Source organism: Thunnus maccoyii, chromosome 9, assembly GCF_910596095.1.
Source record: "Thunnus maccoyii chromosome 9, fThuMac1.1, whole genome shotgun sequence".
Taxonomy (NCBI): domain Eukaryota; kingdom Metazoa; phylum Chordata; class Actinopteri; order Scombriformes; family Scombridae; genus Thunnus; species Thunnus maccoyii.
Window position 1 is genome coordinate 32,252,536 of NC_056541.1, and position 24,783 is coordinate 32,277,318.

At 40.2% G+C, this 24,783-nt stretch overlaps 1 protein-coding gene across 12 annotated transcripts in view; it reads right to left on the reverse strand.

Moving 5' to 3' along the window:
* Positions 1–24,783, reverse strand: part of cacna1ba (calcium channel, voltage-dependent, N type, alpha 1B subunit, a) — a 97,626-nt gene that overhangs the window by 40,482 nt on the left and 32,361 nt on the right. For 11 of the 12 annotated variants that reach the window (XR_006098177.1, XM_042421761.1, XM_042421765.1 and 8 more), the window contains 11 exons: positions 21,746–21,818; positions 21,540–21,657; positions 21,307–21,374; positions 20,090–20,196; positions 17,343–17,408; positions 13,852–14,628; positions 10,186–10,373; positions 8,803–8,923; positions 8,376–8,505; positions 8,103–8,162; positions 7,717–7,823 (listed from right to left, as the gene is read on the reverse strand). Coding sequence is in view for 11 of the 12 variants with exons in the window: in XM_042421761.1 (XP_042277695.1) it covers positions 7,717–7,823; positions 8,103–8,162; positions 8,376–8,505; positions 8,803–8,923; positions 10,186–10,373; positions 13,852–14,628; positions 17,343–17,408; positions 20,090–20,196; positions 21,307–21,374; positions 21,540–21,657; positions 21,746–21,818 (1,815 nt within the window). In the remaining variant the exon portion in view is untranslated. The remainder of the gene's footprint in view (positions 1–7,716; positions 7,824–8,102; positions 8,163–8,375; positions 8,506–8,802; positions 8,924–10,185; positions 10,374–13,851; positions 14,629–17,342; positions 17,409–20,089; positions 20,197–21,306; positions 21,375–21,539; positions 21,658–21,745; positions 21,819–24,783) is intronic. The other variant, XM_042421763.1, reaches the window with a different exon arrangement.

Sequence of the window (24,783 nt, forward strand, 5' to 3'; positions counted from 1 at the left end):
ATTACATTAACACTGACAGAATACAGCTGCATGTATCTGTAAACTGTTCCTGTTTTATGTCTTTCACTGGTGTATATCATTATTTACACTCCTCCCCAGCACTAAAATGGGCTATTCAAATACTTTCACATCACAACACAAGATTTACCGTCATTACACCATGCAAACCACCTATTTCTATAAGATTCTGTTCGAGCTTCTCCTTAGATCCTTAATAGTATAGAAATGAGGGTTACTTTATTATATATATGTTTTTAAAGCTGTACTAATCAATGATTTTATATTATTAATAGATCTAGTAACTGTGTAGCTACTTTTGCTGAAAAGAAAGTTGGAAAAGAGGCTATGATAAGCCCTGGTAACCTAGTAAAAAAGCAGAATATCAAGTTATAACCGACTAGCCTGATGTGTGTAGAGGTGTGTGTGGGTGTGTGTGTTTGTGGTTATACTGTAGCAGCCTGGTGTCATTTTCAGGTGATTTAATGAAGGTAAATATAGTGAATGGCCGTGCGTAACACTTAGTGTGTGGCACTTCTCAAAGGCTGCAGATTTGCTGCTGCCCTCAGATGCTGCAGGGATTTAATGAACTGAAGGAGATGCTTTTCATACAGTATAAAGCAGCTGTGGACAACAGATACTGTAAAAATCACATTCATTTATAGATAAATACAGATGCTTTAACCACATTATTTTCTGTGCCGATTTTGGTTGGAGAGTGTTTAATTGAAATAACTTATTTATATTTCAAGCATTATTCCATTATTGCAGCACATCTGCAGCAAGTATTTAGTTTGCTCTTGTTGATAAAATCACCAAAGCGGCAGCCGAGTGACTTTGCTCCAGAAACAGATGAGATATCTAAGACCAATTTTCCACAAAAACACCAACAACTCGCTTTCCGCTACCTGCATGCCTCCTCCTATGCATAACACAATACCACACAGACGGGCAAAGCTAATTAAAGGTCAGGAAAATGCAAAAGTGTGCTGCTCGCGCTGGTCGCTGCACTACAACAAAAATAGGGCCCCATGTTGTATTTGGTGGTCAAATTATAGAAACTAGTCTGAACTGGCAGCCGCACTCCTCTGTGTTCTGATTATGATTGGATTTAAAGTCCAACATGTTAGGAATAGACATTATCGCTATGACCGTAGAGGCCCGAACACACTGGAAGTGATAATTGACGCGTGTCAATTGATGATCCTAAGGTGCACTGCAGGCATCAGATTTGAAATTCCAACACAGGTTTGTCATTTTGTTCTTTGTATTAATCGCTGCATTAGTTGGATGTAATGAATGAATGAAAAGGAGAGATGCAGAGGAGGAAAATGAAACTGAAACTAAGAGCGTCTGTGTACACAGTAAATCAACTGTTGACTGTTTGATGGTTATTTATTTGTGCTTTAAAACGTAACTGCCGTAAAATAATCAGAACGTAACTTTTTATTTCTCTTGTTCTCACTACCGCTCGCTCTCCTTGCTCGACCACCGCCATGCTGTCTCTCTCTCTCTCGCTTGGTGGTGTTCAGCTGACTTGCACTATCTCCCTCTCTTTTTTGGCTGCAGAGAAAACAGCTTTGGTTGCCGGGTCCGCATTTGTAGGCGCGTCAGGGCAGTTTGATGCACGTCATAACGCTTCTAATGCGTGTTCGGCCATTGAAAACAAAGGGTGTTCTTCAAAACGCGCGCATCAGACACTTCCAGTGTGTTTAGGCCTTAATACCTGGCTTACCACTTTATTACCATAACACCTGTGCCAGTGGTAAGGTGTTGTTCATAGTAACAAACCCACAGAGAATTATCACCACAAAAAATCAATTATGCACCTTTAAGTTCATACTGCCCAGCAGTGGGTAGACCTTGAGTTGGAATCGTTTGGTCATGCAGTTATTTCAAAGGCCAAGAACAAAATTTGGTGATTAACTCTGAGCCAACATGGACGAGAAGTTCTAAAGTGCTATGGATGAATTCATAACAGCTGCTGTTCTCGCATGTCAACGAATCCATCCCCATGACAACTGAGCAAATTCTTTCCACAGATGATGAACATGTGACACGGCTGAAAGTTTCAAGGGGGGCTGGTGGGTGGACCATGAGTTGAGCTATGCTCGGTTAGGCGGCGTTCAGGCTGACATTGGCTCTGCATGAAAAAATGCAGCCTTCACTTCATTTGAATGTTAGCGGTGCGTTGACACAGTAGGGGTGCCACCGCAGAGGGCTCAGCAAGCAGTGGCTTGCTAAATTAATTGAACCAAGCTCAACTTTTGCCGCAACACAACACAACATCATTCAGCAAGGGCTATGTTGGCCAGTCACATACATTCCTGGTGGATTACTATGTAACTTGAACTTTCCAGAGCTGTAAAATTCTGTTTGTGAGCACTACAAACCGCTGTGTGGTGTTTTTGCATTAATGTGTAGCTCCAACTTAACTTCCTGGACTGTAATGTTATTTTATTGTCTCAACAGTACCTTAAACAACACACCCCATTCCACCGTTCTAACGTAGTGCTGTTTTTGGTCTGAATGCAGCCTAAATGTTGCAGGAAGATAACAGTGCTAAAAGTGAAACCTTTGATTCAAATGGTTACTCTTTAATGTCTCCTACTAGGATCTTTTCTGAACAGAATTATAGTTGCAGGCTCTCTAGAAGCTGCTGAAGAACTTTGCCCTCCACTTTGTGAACCACCGCAGTTACAAACAGCATGGCATCCATGTGATATGATGACATAGCTTTTGTCTTTTTCTGTGGCCTCATGAGGTCCCTTTATTCCAACCACAACCACATGCAACAACTTCCATGCTCTGATGCACATTAGTCTAGCATGCGTTCAGTGTTTTTTTGTTTTTTTTAAGACCACACACTCACACAGTTACAATGAGGGCTATAGGAACAACCCGAGTAAGATATTCTGATAACTTTCGAAGAACAGCCCTCACCCCCTGATGTGTTATAGACGCAGGAGAGAAAGTGAGATTGGACTCTTTACAGGGGCTAAAATGTGACAAAAGTCTGTCAGACGCTGAGGGGGATGTGAGGGTTCAGATGATAATGAGGACATCTGGCTCAGATGTGGCTGAGGCCACAACTGTTCATCATTTTCTTGGAACGAGATCAGAGAGCTGGGCCCTGAAAACAAAATCCCTCTTCCACTGTCTCAGCACTGCTCTATTTTTACCTCTACTACACTCCAGAGTCTCTCTCTCTCTTTCTCTCTTTATCATGGACAGTATGGATTACATTACTCAGCAAGCCAGCAGCATTACAAAATAGTTTAGAGGATAGGTTTTGACTTTTTAAAAGTCAATATTAATACAATACTCACATGTTATATGTACTTTGCTCATTTTTCTGTTATTCATCCTTATTCAATCACCTCCCCTGAAAGCCTTGTGCTTGCTGCCTGTCCCCCATGCTGATTAACACTGGAACTACATGCTACTACCAAGGTACAAAGTACTTTATGATATGCAGGTAGACAGGAGGTAGCTGATGAGGTAAGTAGACTATGACCTTTAAATAACAAGTTAAGTTTCTTTCCAAAATGGAATATAAATATAATTGCCTAAACTATTTAAAACCTGAAATTGGGTAACGTTTAAAACAAGTATGTAGGTCATTTAAAATAACTTACCTTATTTGTTGTTTATTTAAGTTACAACCAATGACATGAAAATATGAAAGTTTGATATGGAACTCTTTGCACACAAGGGCAATACATGATTTTGTGGTTTTGGTAGGTAGAGCAGGTTTCAGCTGTCAGACAAAGGTTACTGTTGTGTTAAAAAAAAACATCTGATTGGCTGGATTATTGGTTTAACTCATTTTACATGAAGTTGATCTAAGCATAAGAAGAATGGGAGTTAGACAGGGTTGGATTTTGGGGAAAAGGGTTAGGGTAAGGTATGGGTACAGGGTAGGGGGGTCAGGGTGGGGGGGTCAGGGTGGCATAGGGGGGTTCCCCACCTGGTCACACCTTGTTGCGATCTACTTGGGGGAAAACAGTGGTAAAACAAGGTACAGCACATTTATGGATGCTTCACACACACAAACAAAATAAAGCAAATGTTTGCATCAAATGACAACACCATATTAGTTTCTATTAATGAAAACAGATATCAAATGATATATATTTTGGTTGGTAGCAGACAACTGGGTAAATCCCCAGGAGAGAACAGGCTCCACAATGGAGTCAAATATATTAGGCCATATAAGGAGGAAACAGTTGATGTGATTGGACGCTGAAGGTGCCTGTTATTTTTGAAAGTAGCCTGAAATCACTGAAGTAACACACAAATCAAGACTGTTGATAATTATAACAGGCACCTGCTCAGCTCTTGTTCTGTCATTTCATGCTGCTACAACTTCTCAGTCTCAACCAAAACATCAAGCAGAAACTCGAATTTCAACAATGTCTAAATTTCAACAGTACTCTAAATAATAATGCTAATAATTATAAAACAAAACAAATAAAATCCTCCCAACCCCGACACCAGGTTATGACTAGCATCTGAAGCTGACATTAAAAGGTAATGTGGTTGCAGCATCAAATGTGAAATGCACCAAGAAGCTGCACACTGAGCTCAACGCTTCAGTGCCTCTAGTAGGTGAGATGACACAGATTAACGGATTCGGCTTTGATGGGGATGCTATGGTTCGTTGTCCTTGCCACAGACATTCGATCAAGTGGATGGCAGGCAGAACGAGCTGCGGAGACATGCATGGAGAGTGGATGACAGCTGTCAATCAAACAGGACTTTCTGTCTGTAACTGCCGATATGGGAGGGACCTGGAGCCAAATAGCTTTTACAAATAATTTGGTTGAGTTTTATTTTACCTGCTAGACATCAGATATGTAGAATCATAACTACAGAGATCCAAAGTGTTCAATATTAAATAAATACATGAGACATTATTCATATTAGCAAATACAGACAAAGTATGTACTATAACCATGAAATTGAGAAAAAAAAAAAAAATTAAAACTCAGCTTATTATTATGAAATTACTGTTTTTTTTACAATAAGAGAGATGCTCAATTACTACTGTAGGTAGTAAGCTAGTTAGCTGGACATGCTAACTAGTGTGATGAAGTTTAAGCTTCCATTAGAGCAGATAAACACAGTTTAATGCATTCCTTACTTGTAATCATATTTTTGGTTTTGGAACGGCTAAAAAATCCAAAGCTTTACAGGCCGATTGTTGTGCTATGATTGGGAGGATTAGCTAACCATCAGTTCATTTAAACTGACCAGTACTTTTACAAAAAGCAGGATATTTTATCTATTTACTTGATTATTTCACAATTTCATGGCTACATTATATCTTTTCTCTGTATTTATTCATATGTTTATTTATTTCATAATGTCGTATTCATTTAATATTAAACTATTACTTTTGTCTCCTCATATACAGGTTGTCAGTCACTGAAAAGTACTGTAAGAAAATTCCACTCAGAAAGGCTATTCAGCACAGGTCTGAAACCAAACCATACATCCCTATCTAGAGTATGGTACCGAGTCGGACAGATAATAAATCAAGTAGGGTAGAGTAAAACAAACTGCATGTAAATGGAAATGATGTGACGGTATAGTCATTGGACAGTCATTAAAAACCTACAGTTAACAGCATACATGCCATACAGTCTATTTAATGTGCATGCTCGGATCACAGAGAAGATCGATATTCCCTGAGACGTACCCATGCCCTCCGGGAGCAGCTTGCTTGTTACATTAGCGAGCCGCTGCTAAATTAATCATAGAAATGTGAAATTGATGGTATCATTCCAGTCCAAGCAGAGTTGTAGCTAGGCAAAGTGCTGATGAAAGTACCTCCCATCAGAGTCTCGAGGAAGATAAGGATGATGAACACGCATGTGACATGCCCCTCTATAGCAGAGGACAGCATGGAGGGAGGATCTTTAGCCAAGCACATGAGGGCCAAGTACAGGAAGATGATGAGATGGGAGTGTGTCCCAGGCACAACAGTGCACACTGCAAAAAACACCCATGTTCACAAGCAATTTCACTTCATATACTGCATGTCTTACAGGCTAAGTTAAGCTCTGCACCCTAACAGCTCATACTGATGCATCTTGCAATAGTGAGTTGACTTTGTTGTTTGGCTCCTTTTGCAGTCACCATTTTGCACTAATAGAGAGAAATTCAGTGAAGACGAGGCAACTTTCCACTCTCAGTAGCCTCTGTAGACCTGAATGTAATATAGCTGTATAGTATGTTGTGTTTTGAGAAAAAACATGTCATGATTCAGTTCAGGGGATCTGGGGAATGCACTGACTGAAGTACAAGTACATGTTTGTGCATGCATTATATTTGTGCCTTAATTCTAGATGATGGGAGATTTTGAGCGCTTCAAATATTTTTCAAGCACAGGAGGGGTTTTTGTTTTTTTCAAATTAAATTCTCCATTGCATGATAATAATTTCTCTTGCAAAACTTGCTCAATTTTTCATTGTGTGCTCAGAATTGAAACACAAATATAATTCTAAACAAACAGACGGGGCAGGTTTAGGAAGAGTGTTTACACCAGATAAGTTAAAGGTGCCCTGCGGAGTTTTCTTGTAAACAAACAAAAGTTGTGTTTACATTCAGTGTTACTCACCCAACCCCACTGTGAGTATGATTGATGCATTTCCTTCCTCATACAACATTTGCAAAACCAATTTTAAAACAATTTGAATTCTGCATTAACATCCATATATACTTGTCAGTTGTCTTTTTCTTTACTGCCTCTGCTGTGACAGACAAACTGCTCCATAATGCTACTTTTGGTCAAAAACTCCAAAGGGTACCTTTAACCTTCATACTTCATCACTAAATAACTACTGGAATTCAGTAAACTACTATGAGAATGTGTTAGTGGATTTTATTTAAATGAATTTGAATTTATATTTAGTTGTATTCCTCGTCCCTTGACATGTCTTTAAAGAAAACCTTTAGAAAACCTTTTAAAGAAGTAAGACCGAATATGTGAGGAAATTACTTGTTTTTGCAGTGTAAGCCATGTATGTTTTCTCTCTCACATACATTCATACAGATAATGACACAGACAGGCAAGATGAGAGAGGTAGAGGAGGCATTACCCCATGAAGCTCCTTCAAAACGATCCCAGCACAGAAACAGGGAGAGGATCATATCAATAAACACACTGCACAACACGCTCACACACACACACACACACACACACTTCTGCTGCTGCTTTTATGTTCTGATGATCACATCATGATTTGTAGTAACACCAGTGTATAAATACGACGTCATAAGTGATTAGCAGACATAGACTAAGAGGAAAAGGCAAAACTGGACTAAAATAGAGTTCAAGCATATGACAAATAACCCCAATCATCTGATCACATGACATTCATACACATTTAAAACAACATTCAATTACTTTGTAAACCCCCCAAAAAGAAAGAAAGAAGTGATTATGTGCTATATTTCTATATTTTTATAGATGTTTCTATAGATGTGGCAAGTTTACACTTTCACCCCAGTGGATCCATACAATTAAATAAACATGCTGTTCCTTCTTCTAATAAACATTTGCGGCATATGTCGGTATTCAGTATATATATTACACCTGATTGGACCACCAGTCACCAGATGTATCCATCAAATCTGATGACCTGGATTAACAATTCACAAACTGGAGATGTCTTACTTTATGACAAAAAAGGTAGAAACCTTTGAACTTACGAAAATGCAAAAGCCACCAGCGCCCCACTGACCACTATGAAGTCTAGAATGTTCCACAGGTCTCTGAAGTAAGATCCAGGATGGAGCAGCAGGCCCAGGTCCACCATCTACACCAAAGACACCACTGTTAGGTCTTTTTTATTATTATTCATTTTCTTAATTTTTATATGGAACTATGTTAATAGTCCTACACTGGGCACATCTATTATAGAATATATTTGGTGATTAATGATTATCATTTGATATTTCTGTGGTTAATGATTATTGACTATTAATCAATAAATCAATCATTTCACAAAGCATTTTGAAACAGTTTAACTCTGAGGAAGAAAAGCTTAGTAAAAGACAATGAGGTGTTTTAAATGTGTATTTATCTGCACGCTTACCTTAATCACCATTTCAAAAGTGAAAACCCCGGTGAAGGCGTAGTCCAGATATTTGAGCACCTGCAAAAGAGAGACTGACTCATTACTGAAACACATAAACGTCATAATGTGTGTTTCATAATCATGTGTCTTATACACGTCATATGTTAATGTGTAAGGATGGAGGAACTCCACACAAGAAAGTCATTCCAGATAAAAACTACTCTTTTTCAGTTTTGTATGAGTGAATTTAGTGAGTATCACATGCATTTATGTGAAGAGTTCATGTCTTACGTTGTTGCGAGGAGCATTCGTCCAGACTGGATCCTCTGCTGCCAAAGCGATACTGCTCATAGCGATGACAACCAGGATGGACATCTCAAAATAACGCATAGTCACAATATAGTGACATAACCGCCTCACCCTGGAGGAGGGAGGCAGGGGCAGACAGAGAGACAGACACAAAGAAAGGACAGATGAAAGGACAGTGAGGGGTAGACAAATATGAAACTAGCCAGCAGGGAATTCAGGTAGTGTTAGCCAGTAAGAGGAACTATTCTCTTGAGAAGGTGCACTTTACTGCTTTTACTATGAGGGAAGGCAGAGTGAGGAGGTGAATTAGATCAACATGCACACAGACCTTCTAGACCTCTCAGCACTCACTGTGATGTGGGGTCACAGGGAGGTGAATAAGTAGACGGAGAAGGTTGAGGTGACTCACGGATTGGTCTGTCCAAAGATGAACATAGAACTGTAAGGCAGGATTGGTTTGGGTCCGCTCTGACCGAGATCCTCCAAGGTCTTCTCGTTCATAGGCATCGTCTCACAGTCGATACTGTTCACTGGGAGGACAGACAGTTTGATTACAACATGGAGGCCTTGGTCATGACATTCACACCGGACTGCTGAGTGGATTTTGACTTTACAGTTACAGGGATTGTCACTGAAACCCCCAAAAATATCCATAACTAATTTACTGTCCGGAAAACATCATTGTAGATTGGCTTAGATCTGTTTCTCCACCTCTGCTAGACACAGTCTGATACAATGAAAGACTCGCTGCAGTTGCCATTTAAGGTCAGGCTGTCTGGGATATCAGTCAGTCTGCAGACCTGTATCATATGTTTTAGTCATATTTTTTGAAGTATTAGATGTCATTTCAGAAATTGTCTCAAACCCTGTTGAACCATTTGCATTAACTGCTTTTTTTGGCAGTACCCTCACACAGTCATATGAAAGCATTAATATATTTTTTGTGGACATTTTCTGTTCTTCCCAATCACCATTCATGGATTAGTTTCATTAAGTAAGAAAAAATAGATGTACAGTAAGATGATCATCACCATGGACAACAATGCGCCCATTTCACGTTCAGCTGGAGACCTTTGTTCAACGTTGAACAGCGTCTGTCTCTCGCCTCATATGCTACCATTTTTCTACTGAAGACTATAGTAAAGGTACACAAAAAATAATTCTAAAAAAGAGGATCATCTGCTAGTTTTAAGTAGACATGGAGGTGATTTTTCCAAACATTTCCTGACATCTCAAACTGATGAACTTAACTCTTTGTGGTTTCCTATTTCCTGCTAGTGACCAACTACTATTTATTAGAAATGTTAATTTATGTATTTCATCTTTACTTGTTAACTTTATCCATTTTTATTTTTTCTTTTAAGTTCCAAGTGTATTGCAGAGAACAGTATCTAAACTAGGAGACAATTCAACACTTGTGAATGGCCAAATGTACAAACAAGCCACTGTCTTTCCTTTATCTAATCTTTTTATGATCTCTTTAAAGGATCTAGTGGCTTTTAGCAGTGAGGTTGCAGATTCCAACCAACTGAATACTCCTCTCCTCCTCCTCCAAGCGTGTAGGAAAACCTACATTGGCCACGAAACTTGTGAAAAATGCAAAAGACACTCCTCTGTGTAAGATGTACCTCACCTTTCTCTTCAGAGTAAATGATTTCACCTCTGTACTTGGAATACCGTATTTGGCTTTACTGTAAATGGCTATGAACAAAGACCTTCAATGAAATGCCTGAAATGCAAGTAATCTACATGTGATCCTGTGTGCATCCTGTTGGCCTTGGTAGGTACTGACATTGTATAAGTGTGGTCTCTCCAGGTGGGGATGTGATGGTCACAGGGGGAATTTGGATGGAGCTTTGGCCGGTTCGTCTGACGTTCCTCTGGTTGTCTGAGTCCTCGGGTCGGTCAAGAGTCCAGTTAGGCTCCACAGAGCCCTGCTGTGGGGGGATGGCTAGAGACTCCCCCTCTGAGTCACCAAACCTGTCCCAAGAATAGAGACAGCATCTTACACATTAATATACCACATATTCTCAGACTGATAATGTCTTCGTTACATGAAGTTGTAGACATGTGGCAAGGTGTTTTTTAATGTATTATGGTTATATACTCATGACTCATGGGGTAGTAAGAGGATGCAAACAATCACATATACATATCTGTCTCTCTCTCCCTATACATATATATATATATATATATATATATATATATATATATATATATATATATATATATATATATATACATACATTTTTTATCTCTGTAATGATGCTCCCTTCCACCTCATCATCTCCCTGGTCATCTTCCACCTTTTCACTCCCCTGTTGCTGTCTTTCTATCAGCAGTTCTCCTGATGTGTCCCTGTTCATGATGATTTAACTACTACGTCCTTTATGTCCCTTTCCTTTAATAATCATCATTATTAATAATAGTGTACAACTTAACACTGATGTTTTTCACTTGTCTGTTTCAACCTCCTGCTCCATCAGTATTTCCCAACAGATTTCTGAAATATGATTCAAAGTGATCAGTAATTATGTCAATGCAAGCTTTCTTTAAGGATTTAAATTGGCTCCTAGGTAGAGACTTACATATAAAGATGATATTCACCACTTGGGTAACTTACACTTTGTGAAGCCACACATAGTGTTGCCAGCGATTCAAGATATCAGTGTTTATCCAGTAATGCTGATTAAATGGAAAAAGTCATTTTCTCTGAGCTTCAATTTGAAAATGTGGTGAAAGTCCAAACTCTCAGATAAGCTTTGCTGACTAATGTCAGGCTTTTAACCAGAGTAAACGGGTTTGAACGTATCATCCTGGTTTTGGCCTCTTTACGTTGGCTTCCAGTATGTTTTAGAATTGATTTCAAGGTTCTTTTAATTACTTACAAGGCACTAAATGGTCTGACTCCTCAATATATCTCAGATCTTTCATCCCTGTATGACCCTGCTCACACTTTGAGATCCTTGATCTTGATCCTCAGGCAGGAGCCTTCTAACTGTTTCAGATTCTTGGCTGAGGACTAAAAGGGACCGAGCTTTTGAAATAAGAGCCCTGAGGCTCTGGAACACCCTGCCCGAGGAGATAAACCAGGCTGAGTCAAAACCTACTTTTATCAAATATTACTTTTATTTCACCTGATACTAGTTTTTATTCTGTTTTATGGGTTTTACTATCTTAATTTTTATGTTGGTCTTTTAGTACTTTTATTGTTATTGCTGTGTTTTTGTTTGTTTTTATGTGAATCACTTTGTATCTTTGTTTTCCAATTTTTATGTTTCTCTTTTAGTACTTTTATTCTGTTTTAGCAATTACTGTTATTCTGTTATTGCTGTGTTTTGTTTGTTATTATGTGATGCACTTTGTACATTTCTTTTGATGAGTGCTCTTTAAATAAGATTATTATTATTATTATTATTATTATCAGTATTATTATTATTATTATTATTATTATTATTATTATTATTATTATTATTATTATTATGTGGCTGTGTGGAAGTTGGCAAGCTGACACACACATTCAGCAGGGGAAAAAAAGCCATCAGCAGTCCTAACTTTGTCCTCAGGATAGATAAAATAATTATAGTAGGTGACTTTAATATTCATGTGTTGATAATGATAGTCTTAGCACTGCATTTATCTCATTATTAGACTCAATTGGCTTCTCTCAGAGTGTAAATGTCTTAACCACACCCTCAACCTTGTTCTGGCATGTCATTGAAATTGAACATTTAATAGTCTTTCCACAAAATCCTATTTTATCAGGATCCCAAATTGATGGTCTTGATGATAGTGCAGGCTCACTGTGAATGACACTTGACTATATCACCCCTTTAAAAAAAAAGGTTAATAAAACAAGAGAGGGTAGCTCCGTGGTATAACTCTCAAACCTGCAAATTAAAGCAAACATCACAGAAACTTTAAAGGATATGGCGTTCCACCAAACTGGAAAAATGTTAGTCTGGCAAGATAGTCTTCAAACATATAGGAAGGCCCTCTGTAATGCCAGAGCTGCCTATTATTATCTTATCTCTGATCAGGATATGTCCTTTGACCCCCACATCCAACAGATTTCAAGGACTGCCTTTTTTCACCTATGTAACATTGCAAAAACCAGGCGCATCCTGTCTCAAAAAGACACAGATTAACTAGTCCATGCGTTTGTTATTTCTAGGCTGGATTATCGCTGATTATTATTCTTTATTATCAGGCTGCCCCAACAAGTCCCTAAAGACTCTCCAGCTGGTCCAGAATGCAGCTGCACGTGTACTGACAAAAAATAGAGAAACAGATCATATTTCTCTCATTTTAGCTTCTCTACACTGGCTTCCTGTGAAATCCAGAATAGAATTTAAAATCCTTCTCCTCACCTATAAAGCAGGTACCATCAGGCACCATCATATCTTAAAGAGCTCATAGTATCCTATTACCCCACTAGAACACTGCGCTCCCAGAATGCAGGCTTGATTGTGGTTCCTACAGTCTCCAAAAGTAGAATGGGAGGCCCCACCGGTCGAGGCAGATGGCCGTCCACCTAGAGTCTGGTTCTGCTCGTAGTTTCTTCCCGTTAAAGGGGAGTTTTTCCTTGCTGCTGTTGCCATGTTCTTGCTCATGGGGCAATGTTGGGTCTCTGTAAATTAAAGAGTACGGTCTAGTCCTGCTCTATGTGAAAAGTGCCCTGAGATCACTTCTGTTGTGATTTGACGCTATGTAAATAAAACTGACTTGACTTGACTTGACTGGGACGGCAAGCAGCAGCATACATGGCTCTGGTAGAAGCTAGGAGTCTACGCAGAGCGTCATCTCTTGCTGCATGCACTATCACTCGGACATCGCTCTTGTAAATTTCTGACCATCTACAGCAGCTAGAATAGCAAGGCATTTTTTACCCCAGTAGATCTGCCACTGTGATGTGATTACATTCATCTTCGATTAAAAATAAGTGAATTAATTCAATTGAAGTTCAAAAGTAAACTCGTTCCTGTTATTTGGAGATGATACATCTGTTATTAGGCCATCGTCATCTCTTACTGATACCAAATATCTGAAAGAGAAATAAAACTAAAGTGATACTAAATTGAACTCACCACTTACAAAAATTTAAGATTGTTGTTTCACAACTAATCTGTCAGGTTATTCCAATATATACTGTTTTTTTTCCGGCTGTCACAGCTGAGAAAGCTGCTTCAAAGAGGCATGTGGTCAGGAAAGTCCGAAACGTTTACACTGGTGATAGGAAGGGAGTGAATTCAGCATGTTTAATGCTGATGACAGAGGGCCTGTCTGTCATCAACATGAGCTCAGCACTGAGATGAGTGCACCTGCACCGTCATTCTTCATGTCAAGTTATGTGGCCTTGTACTTACTGCTCGTGCTGCCGCTTACTTTATATGTATTATTGACAGTCCTGTAAAGATCACAGAGAGAATATGGATCATAAAGTAGTTTTGGTGTTTACCTGTGACTATGAGTCTTCACTCTTTCATTGGACTCCTCTCCTTCAGCTGTGGATTGGCCCCTGGATCCATGAGTCCGATGTCTCCTCCTCTCTCCACTGGCCCCGCCGTCTCCTCTGGAAATCCTATCCTCAGCCTTGTTAGATGAACGTCCATCTTTGTGGCGGGATCTTCGCTCTCCCCTCCCTCCACTGTTCACTGTCCCGTTGCCCTCTTGAGACGGCCGGTGTGAATGATGATGCCGATGCTCTCTCTCACTCGTGACTCCTCCACCTCCGCTGTCATCCACTGAGCTCTGATGCCTCCTGCCTCCCTCTTGGCTGCGGGACCTCTCACTCTTCCCCTCTTTGCCCCGGCTGCCATCGTGATCTTTGGAGCGGCTGTGATGGACATGGTGCCTGCCTTCCCTACTGGTTTCGCCATTATCGTTTGTCTCCTCCCTGGTTCTGGTTCTGTGGCGGTGGTGGCGACGGGGCTGGGGAGGCAGAGGAGGAGGAGGAGGGTCGGCCGCAGTCTCAGCCTCATCTGACATGCAGGACTTGTGACGGTGGTGCTGGTGGCCACCTAGCAAAGGCCCATCCCCGGGCTCAACAACCAGTGGACGGTCGCTGTGGGTCTTCATGTCTGGCCGGATGTGGAGGGCTGTGGCTAGGCGCAGACGTTCCTCAGGGTCCAGCTCACTGTATAGGGCCTCGCAGCTTGCGCGGTTCTGCCTTCTCAGCTGGTTGGCCCTCTGCTCCCACACCGACATCGTCTTCATAGACTTCTGCTGCTCCTTACTAGTGGAGAGGCAGAAGAACCAGACAAATCAAAACCACCGTGACACTGATATTAAAATATACAGTAAAACACAGTGTAAAGCACTTTCTAAACCCTCTACTCTGATGTCAGTGCCACAGCTTTCTCACAACACACTGTCATCTCTACGAAAGATATAAGCCTTTCCAATAGATACACTGACAAGCATGGTTTCTTTTGAGGTGTGACACATTCATTAAGTATGTACTTTATATCTCATGGCATATAAAACCAGCAATATATTTCATTTTACATCTCATGATGGCACACATGTAGTCCCTACATGCTGAATGATTTACAGTATGACCAAGGTGCAGTTGAGCTTTCAACACAGCAAACCGCTGGGTCCATTTCTCAGAACCGTCTACTGTGGAGAGAGCTCGTCCATGAATATGCCTGAACAAAAGCCAAGCATGGCCACACTACCATGCTTTGACATGCTACTTTTTCTGTCAATGTATGTGTGTAACAGTACTTTGAAATGACTGAATGCATGCACTTTTGATACTGAATGGACTAAAAACAGTGCTGTGTTTTCACTAGTTTTTACTGTGGAACTTTACATATTACAATGCCATCTTTAAATGTGGCATTTCATCAGAGGAGTCCGTCTGTTAACTACACAGATTATGAACAGAAAATAACTTTATCCCATGTTCTCAGTGCTCCGCCATCCTGCAGTTGAAATCTTCATACTTACCGCTTATCTCAAGAGCAAGCACACTGAGCTACACTCTAAGAAGTCCAGCTTAGAGGTGGATGAAAACATGGGATTGGACTGGACTCACTGAATGAACAGAAAAGCCCATAACATGGTGTGCATGGCAAGAATGCAGGGCAGCTCTGTTTTAATTACGTAGTCTTTCTCCAACAATGTAAATAATAAGAACATGATCATGTATGTTTTTACGCATGTAATCATCATCATCATCATCGACCACCTTGCTTGCAGGCGGTTGGGTTTACCTCAGGTAGTGATGGACTGGGGTGCAGACATAACTCCTACAAACACATAAAGGGAGCAGCATTGAAACAAACAGAGGGACAGAAGGAACTTCAAAAGGGACAGAAACATTTTATAGCAGACAGACAAAAGCACAGAGGGGGCAAATAAGCTTCAGAAGAACTGACAAGGGACAGAAACATGTACAGTAGAGAAGCAAAATTATAGAAAAACCCAAAAGAACTTTTTGCTGAGAAGAAGCAAGGAAATAATGGGCAAAGGAGACGCTGAATACACACTTGTGCCACTACAGTGTTGAAGAGCTGTGGGATGTTTGACTTGCCTGATAGATCTCTTTTGTAGCACTAGTTTCAGTGCTTCATTATGGGATGTATCCCCTTGTTATGCTATTCAGAGAACCAGGGTTGCACGAGTAACTGAAGATGTGGCCTGTATGATGTGTGTGCAAGTACCTGTTACTAAAACTACATGTCAGAGCGTCCTTTCATCGCCAATTAAAACCACAAGTTGTGACTTTCAGTTGTTAAACCTATCTGCCGAGCAAGCTATTTTATTAGTGCAATCTGATCTGAGAGTAGAATGGAAAACCCTCTCTTGCTCACTGACAGCCAAGCTTGCATATTAAAGAAACTGAATATGGCCCTGCTTTTATTTTAATTGGGTAATATATGTATTTACACATGACCACAGCGGGTGAAAAGACACCTCATTTTATGAACAAATGAAACAGTTTTCTGTCAGTTCTTCGTGGTTAGTTAGCTAGCATGGCTTCAGTTGGTGTTTTTAGGGCATGGAAAATGGTTATATCTAAAGATAATGAATAGAATCAAGCTGGCATTATTACTCTATTTTAACACTGTCTACAAATCCCATGAAAACAGCTAAACCAACATCGTGCTAATCTGTTTCTCAATGCATTCTGACTTCTCTACCTTGTCTAATGGACGGTGTACTGATTCTATCTAAAGTCATTTACAATTTGCATTTTTGGATTTGGATTGCATTTCCTTAATGTTTGCACTTTCACTTTTTGTCCTTAGGGGCCTCCGTACCATGACACAGAGGAATAACATATCAGGTTTGGATTCATACACAGTACTTGTTCGTAGATCAATGAATTGTTGGTTTGGCTCTGCACATGAGATTTGTTGACAATAAGAAAAATCCAGGAGTATTTCTATAAAGCTTAAAAATCCCAGTCACTCAGCATCTGTCTGTGTTTCTAATCATGTTCTTCATCTGTATAACACAGGCCTGAAGCTAACAAGGCAATAATAACATGCAATACACATTTACAACCAGCTCGGGAAGATGACTCACAGCTGCAAATATACATGTTGCACACATACAGTATGAAAAATTATATTCAGTATCTTGGAATCTACAGAAATCAAAGGATTGGGCGGTAACTGAAAAAAAACAAACAATTCCCACACAGAAGGATGCCAATCACAAACAGATAACATGATCACTAACACAGACATGTGTGACACTTGTCAATCACAGGGAAACAATAAAAACTGAACACAGGGAAGAAAAGATTGATACACATAGCTCTATCAGAAGGTGTGAACATAGAGGAGCGGCCATGTTTTTTTTTTTGGACAATTCAATACAGAAGAATGACATAATGGTAAGACCAGAAGAAAACAGAGTTTAGTAGCAGAAGGAGAGGGATGGGAGAGGGATAATGGAAGATTTCAAAATTGTAACAGAGAGGTAATAACTCACAGTGAGTTAACGCTGCAGATGGATGAGCTGCTAGAGTGCGCGTTACCTCGACTGCGTGTTAGAAAACTGCACATGCACAAAACAAAAATGGGGAAGGGGGAACATCATATAGGATGAAGTCAGAGAGACAGCCAGACACCATTCGACATTTCTCTGTCTTCTCTGTATCTCCCATCACATTTCAATGCAATGGGCAGTCAAAGCTCAGAAACACAAGACTGAGACTGAACCAGAAAGGAAAATGTCACACGTATGGGCTGTCAGGGACATTCTGACTGCCATAGTGACAGCAAGATTAATCTGATTTGACTTTATTCAGTTTTCATGCTAAAATGAGCAAAGGGCATTACTCTTAGAGCCCAGACCTGACAGAGTGAGGTTTTATATAAACAAGCAAAATTTAGTAGAACTAGTCATGCGAAAGATAGGTAGAAGTTTACCAGTATCTGTAGAGGTGGAGCTGCTCTGGATACAAGAATAATGTAACGGGTGGAGCTGAAATAAACATTTGCTATTTTTGTAAATAATGAGGCTGGTGCCAAAACACAATGATGTTGGAGCAGCAAGTAAATGTCAGTTTATGTGGTGACACGGAGGATATTGTGCTGCTACAGGCAATTTTGTCAAATCCATGGATTCAGTGGGAAGTCAGGTGAAGTTCTTCAGGGTTTAATGATGAAAAAAAAATGGCCCAGTGTGGCTCTGTATACAAGCATGTCTAAGCGCTGTGTGCGTTTTATGCATGTAGCGCAGCAGCAGTAACCTCATTAAGGATTAAAATCTCCCAACATGGTTACAGGATTGGTCAGGATCTAACAGTAACCGACCTCACCTGCTTTTCTTCTCTACATGTCAGACTGTGAAGATATTACACACATATATATATGTGATATTACAAGTTTTTGACATTTATTTGGAATATAGCAGCTATAACAGGATGAATAATCAAATCTGCTGGGACATTTTTATTTTCCGCACAAGTACAAACTCAATTTCCTCTATGCTTCTATTTATCAACCTTTTATCTATTGTTTATATAGAAATATTAATTAGTGCAGTTATAAATACAACCCCTCCCACTGAGGTTCAAATCCACCAATGAGATTATTTATGTGCCAGAGCAGCTTTCTTATGTTTGTGTAACACAAAAAGACTTCACAGCTAATGCATAATAACACAGTTGCATGTAACAAAATATAGAACAGTATACAGGACAGTATCTTTAGAAGAATGGCAAAGGAGAGTCTACAACTGTACTGTACATTGTTTTTTACATTTTGTTTGGACTGCTATGAAGAAAAATATTCGAAACAAAAATAAGACAATACATACTGTATTAAATCCCAGTGGAGCTGCCTGGTTAAACGATTGGACCAATAAATATACGAAATATCAGTTAACATTTCAACATACACTGTCATATACCGCTTGGAGAGTCAAAAGTTCAAGTGTCTTGCTTATTCTGAATTTTTTTGTTAAATATCTGTCCGTCACATGTCATATCTGCTGTATGTTTGTGGTAGCATGTCAAAAATATAACGGGATATCCACGAACACGCTGACTGTTTTAAAAGTGTGTAAATATCTATTCTTTGTGAGTAGAATATTGTTAGTGAGGCTGTAGAAATCCACAGCACAGGACATTTAGGAGACAGGAAATTAGGATCTGCCTTGTGAAGAGAAGAAGTGAAGAATGTGTTGAAACCGACTTCCGCTGGGACGATGAATCAACATTATGCTTTGTTTCAGAAATACACCTAGGGTCCTCTGGGAAAAGCAAACTAAGAGCTAAATCAAACAGACATTGTGCATGAGTATATAAAGATAGATAATGAACAAAAATAGCTAAATTGCCTCTCTATGTATTGTGTTATTCTGTTTAGAATTTCTCTGTGCATATCTGTTTTGTATTTTTTCCTTTTTTCTGTACTGGACTGTTGATGTTGACATGTTTTATTTATCTTGGAGAGCAGCCATTTTGACAAAGTCTGTATAAATATTATAACATTTTAATACTAGAAGACAAACTTTTGTGAACATTTAAGTTTAGGTTTAGCAAAATTACAAAGTATCCTGTGGATAAGTTTACTGTTTCTCTGTGTATCCTTTAGCAAGTAAGTTTAGTAAATGTGCTGAATGCCTCTCCTTCCTCATAAAACACTACACTGTTTACATCTATGTTTGCTTGGTAGCGGTCTTCTTCTTCACTGCCTTTGTTGGTGCATTTCTGCATTTCTTGGCAGGTTACCGCCACCAACTGTCAGTCACGAGAGGTAGTGTGAAACCACGGGAGAGATTGCATTTCATGTCACGCCCATGTGTCGTTGGGTGACTGGTGTGGGTGTCCCTTTTGCCCATGAATGAGACATTACTCCACAACTCTACTCTACCGGGTACCTTTAACTCATCATTATTGTCTTTTTATTGAAGTTCTGATGGTGAGAAATGTTTGAAATTGGACAACAGTACATACTTTCAACATTATTCTTGGAACAAGTTTCATGAGCAGATCAGTACTGATCTACAACGTTCCTTGTGACAGGTGTGCAGGACCATTATGTGTACGGTCCTGCATCAAGGCGAGTGTTAGTGTTGTGTATTGACATATTGGTGAACTAATCTTTAGCATGGCTTAGTTGTACAACAAAGAATCACTATGTGTATTTTCTGTTGGTGTGTATTAAGTGAAACAGTAAAAGAACAGAACAGAAGCGAACCAGAACATCAGAAGAGGCTTTGAGACTTACGCTGTGATGGACATGTTAGCGGCCGACATGGGGCTGACCTCCTTTACTTCCTTGGCTTTCTGGAGGGCAAGTTTCTTATTGATGGCCTCCTCTTGTTCCTCTTCATCCTGGACGGAATGCATAAAAATATACATACATACATGCATACAACCTTTTAAAGGTTGTGGCCTTTATGTAACATTATGATGACCTTTATATGTCCACACTGTCAGCGACATCATAATCACAGGATCTCCAGCAGATTTGAGCAACAGCAAAGTTTAGCTGATGAGTGGACATTTAATAAGCTTGTCAACCGAGAAAAGGTAGACGCAGTTGGGCTATTTTTGGTGATCCACAAGCCAATCAGATTCCTAAATGTCCTACTATAGATTCTCCAATATTGGCCCTTATTTATCTCAATGGCGAAAGAACCAGGTGTTTGATTAAAATAGGCTTAAATCAAGGCGGACCTTTATTTCTAATTTGACATGTTTACCTGACGTTTACCTTGATAAATGCAGTGTAATGTACATTTCCACAGCACTAATTCCATCAGTACAACAACAGTCATGTCATACTCAGCAATCTGTTGCTGTTTCTCTTCTCTAACAGAAATACTATTTTCATTCAGTAATAAGTTCCTGTCACACTGAACTGTGAAGTTACTGTCGATGAAACTCAACAATTCAAACTAATAAAAATGACTCACATTAAACCGTCTTCCAGCAGATTCTGGACAGAATCTCTCTCTTTCCAGGTAGGATTTTAATGTGAAAAATGTGCAGGAAGCATAGAGTTTCAATAATGGTGGTTTAACAGCAATCATAAAACAATAAGATTAAGTGAATGAAAACTGTATTTGTGTTCAAATGAGAAACTAATAGCGACGAAGTGGTGAATATGACATGAATGCTGAACTTTTTTACCAGGCCTTTATTTATTCATGTTGGCAACTTCTAGGAATCAAAGTCATTTCATTGATTGTCTTCTTTTATGAATAAGATTGAGTTATCAGCTACTGGAGTTATATCTATCACACTACAACAGATTCCACTTCCACAGTGGACAGCATTATGAAACCAGTAAACCAACATATAGTCACCCTCATGTAAAAAAAGGCCAGTGCATGTGAAATCTGAAACCTTGTAAAGGACTTTTATTGATAGAGGTAGTGGCCCTATCTCTGTAAAGCCATATGAAGCCAGGATACCTCGAGCTATAAAGAAATACTGTACCTTAGTGAGCTCCTGGGCATTTGCAAGGTTATCGACAGCAATGGCCAAGAAGACGTTGAGGAGTGTGTCTGGTTATTTGTGGTCTCAGGAAAAGATCAAATGATTGATAAACACAGAATCAATATTTACAATTGCAGCTGTTCTTCAAATCGAATGATAAAGTCTTCCACAGGGCTTTGAGGCTGCCTGACAACCACAGGGGTAAATCGATTTGGATCAATTGGGCAGGATACAGTTTCCAAAGAGAGTGAGTACAATGAAATAAATGGAGGAGAACATTCCTCCATGGACACCACCCTGTGATTCGATCCCGTGATACATGACTGCGTTCCAGTCTTCCCCGGTCAGGATCTGCAGGCGAGACACGAGCTGGTTTCTGAGTCCAGTTCAGTGGTACAAGCAGAACAGGAAAAACAAACATGAGGGATTTGACCTTTACCTGGAAGACAGTGAGAATCGCTGCTGGGAATGTGTCAAAGTTGGTTGTCGGCGTTTCGTCTTCAAAATTAAACCTGCAGGAAGAAAAAGTTTTTGAATGTAATCACCCTCCGAAGCCACAACAGTCACATTCACTCCTCCACCTACTGGAGGACGGAGCAGTACGTCCTCTTCATCAGGCTGCTGCAGATTATTCCAGCACAATATATGCCCATTACATTTTATTCTTCTGTGAGTGTTCAGTGAGGTGCAATCATCATCCTGGTGCTTGCGCTCACGTGCTCGCGGCGTGAGACTATTGCAGGTGATGTCTTTTTCCTAGCTTACACTTATCTTAAGTACATAAAATTAAACTGTTATAATTAAAAAGGAAAAACTGAAATATCACTTGACATGAATATTCAGACCCTTTGCTATGACACTTGAAATTAAGCTAAGGTGCCTTCCATTACTCTTGATCATCTTTGAGCTGTTTCTACACCTTGATTGGAGTCCACCTGTGGTAAATTCAATTGATTGGACATGATTTGGAACAGAACACACCTGTCTATATAAGGTCTCACAGCTGACAATGCATATCAAAGCAAAAACAAAGCTATGAGGTTGAAAGAACTGCTTGCAGAGCTCAGAGACAGGATTGTGTTGAGGCACAGATCTGGGGAAGGCTACAAAAACATTTCTGCTGCATTGAAGGTTCCCAAGAGCACAGTGGCTCCATAATTCTTAAATGGAACAAGTTTGGAACAACCAGGACTCTTCCTAGAGCTGGCTGCCCAGCACAAACTGAGCAATCGGGGGAGAAGGGCCTTGGTAAGAGAGGTGACTAAGAACCTGATGGTCACTCTGGCTGAGCTCCAGAGATCCTGTGTGGATATGGGAGAAACTTCCAGAAGGACAACCATCACCGCAACACTCCACCCATCTGGGCTTTATGGCAGAGTGGCCAGATGGAAGCCTCTCCTCAGTGAAAGACACAGGAAAGCCTGCTTGGAGTGTGCAAAAAAGGATCTAAATGACTCTCAGACTGTGAAAAATAAGATTTTCTGGTCTGGTTTTCTGATGAAACCAAAATTGAACTGTTTGGCTTCAATTCTAAGCATCGAGTCTGGAGGAAGCCAGGCACTGCTCATTACCTGCCCAATACCATCCAGCATCATGATGTGGGGGGTGTTTTTCAGCAGCAGGGACTGGGGGACTGGTAAGGGTTGAGGGAAAGCTGAACAGAGCAAAGTACATAAGCATCCTTAATGAAATCTGGTCCAGAGCACTCAGGACCTCAAACTGGGCTGAAGGTTCACCTTCCAACAGGACAATGACCTTAAGCACACAACCAAGACAACGTGAAGGGGTAGTAATGTCATGTAAAAATGAGACCTTCCCCGACTTTCTCAGTTGTCTGTAACAGCCTGTGGACTGATTTCTATGTGAAGGACCCGGGCTGGATTTTCCACGAAAATCTGATGGAAGTGACGTTTTGCACGCTCCTGAGTGCCTTGCCTCTCTCCTGCTAACGTCAACAAACAACCGGCATAACCACACAACAACACAATAAAAATAGTACTATCTGACTAGAAACACCCTGCAGATATTAGCTCTCCAGCTAATGAGACAGCTAGCTGCCTCCGTCAACCACAACACATTTCACAACAAATCACCCCCACAAAGACAAGTCGCCCACTCCCACACAGCTAAAGCAACATTATTTCCTCAACAAAGGAGCAGAAAACAAGCTCCAGAGTGATAGCAGAACATAGCTTACCCCTTTTGTTTTTCCTGTTAGTAGTCCAAAGTTTGTAATAAGCACACGTTTCATTACAAAACCACAGCACGTTGCTCCCCGGCCACAGCTCACTGAGCCTATCAGTGTTTAGTAAACATGGTTGTTAAAAAAAAGTTGGCGTTTCGCAGGTCAGGTCAGGTTCGGGTGGTTGATTAATGCATATTTGTCCAAGTTGGGCGGTGTGGATTGGCTCTTACCAGTCAGCAGCCACAGTGCAGCAGCAGCCTCTGTGTGTGTGTGATTGTGTGTGAACGAGTGAGCACATGTACATACAGCAGAGGGAGGGGCCGACTGACTGGGAGTGAAACACGGTGCAAAACACAACATTAGAAATCTTTTATGTAGTTATGATAAGTGTAAGCGAGGAAAAAGACATCACCTGCAATAGTCTCACGCCGCGAATACATGAGCACCAGGACGTTAACTGCACTTCATTTAACGGCCACAGATGTCACTAATGAGAGGGAAATTCTGATTTCTACATACGGAGCCTTTAATAAATTTGCAAAAATTTCTAAAATTCTCTCTTTGCCTTGTCATTATTGGGTACTGAGAGTAGATTGATGAGGGAGGGATGAATTTACATGATTTTAGAACTGCAACATAACAACATGTGAAAAAAGTGAAGGGGTCTGAATACTTTCTGAATGAACTGTGTGTCCCAGCATCTCCCAGTGTGAAGAGATGTTGATGACGGCTGAGGGCAGGATCACATTCACACAACATTACTGTATATTAGCTCTCATTTATTCCTCTTTAACACCTTAAACTCTTGGATGGAGCATAAAAATAGCGTGGCGGAGAAAAGAGCAATGAGGTAGATGCTCTGGACACAGAGGTGGAGTACGATGCTTTACCAGCTCAACCAGTACAACCAGATCATCTCCAGCAGCTGCAAAGTAATCCAAACACATGGCAGCCAGATCCCATGAACGTTGGCTGTTTTTTTTGGGTTTCTTTCTCATCAGATGATGAGAATCCAGGTAGGATTTTGAGATTTTCCTCCCAGGATTCCCATCATGCTTTGGGTGATATAAACAGGAAGTGAATTATTGCTATAGCGATAGTGAGCACAGTTATAACTTAGCTCCATTTTTTTATTCACTATTTTTGTGGGGGTGCAACGATCATCACAAGCAGTGTTACGCCAGTTTGGCATCTTTCTGATTTTGAAACTCGCTCCATTACTTTTAATACTGAAGACAAAGATGAAGTCTATTTTCTTTGGTTTCTTGTGGAACACTAGAAATGTTAAGTCA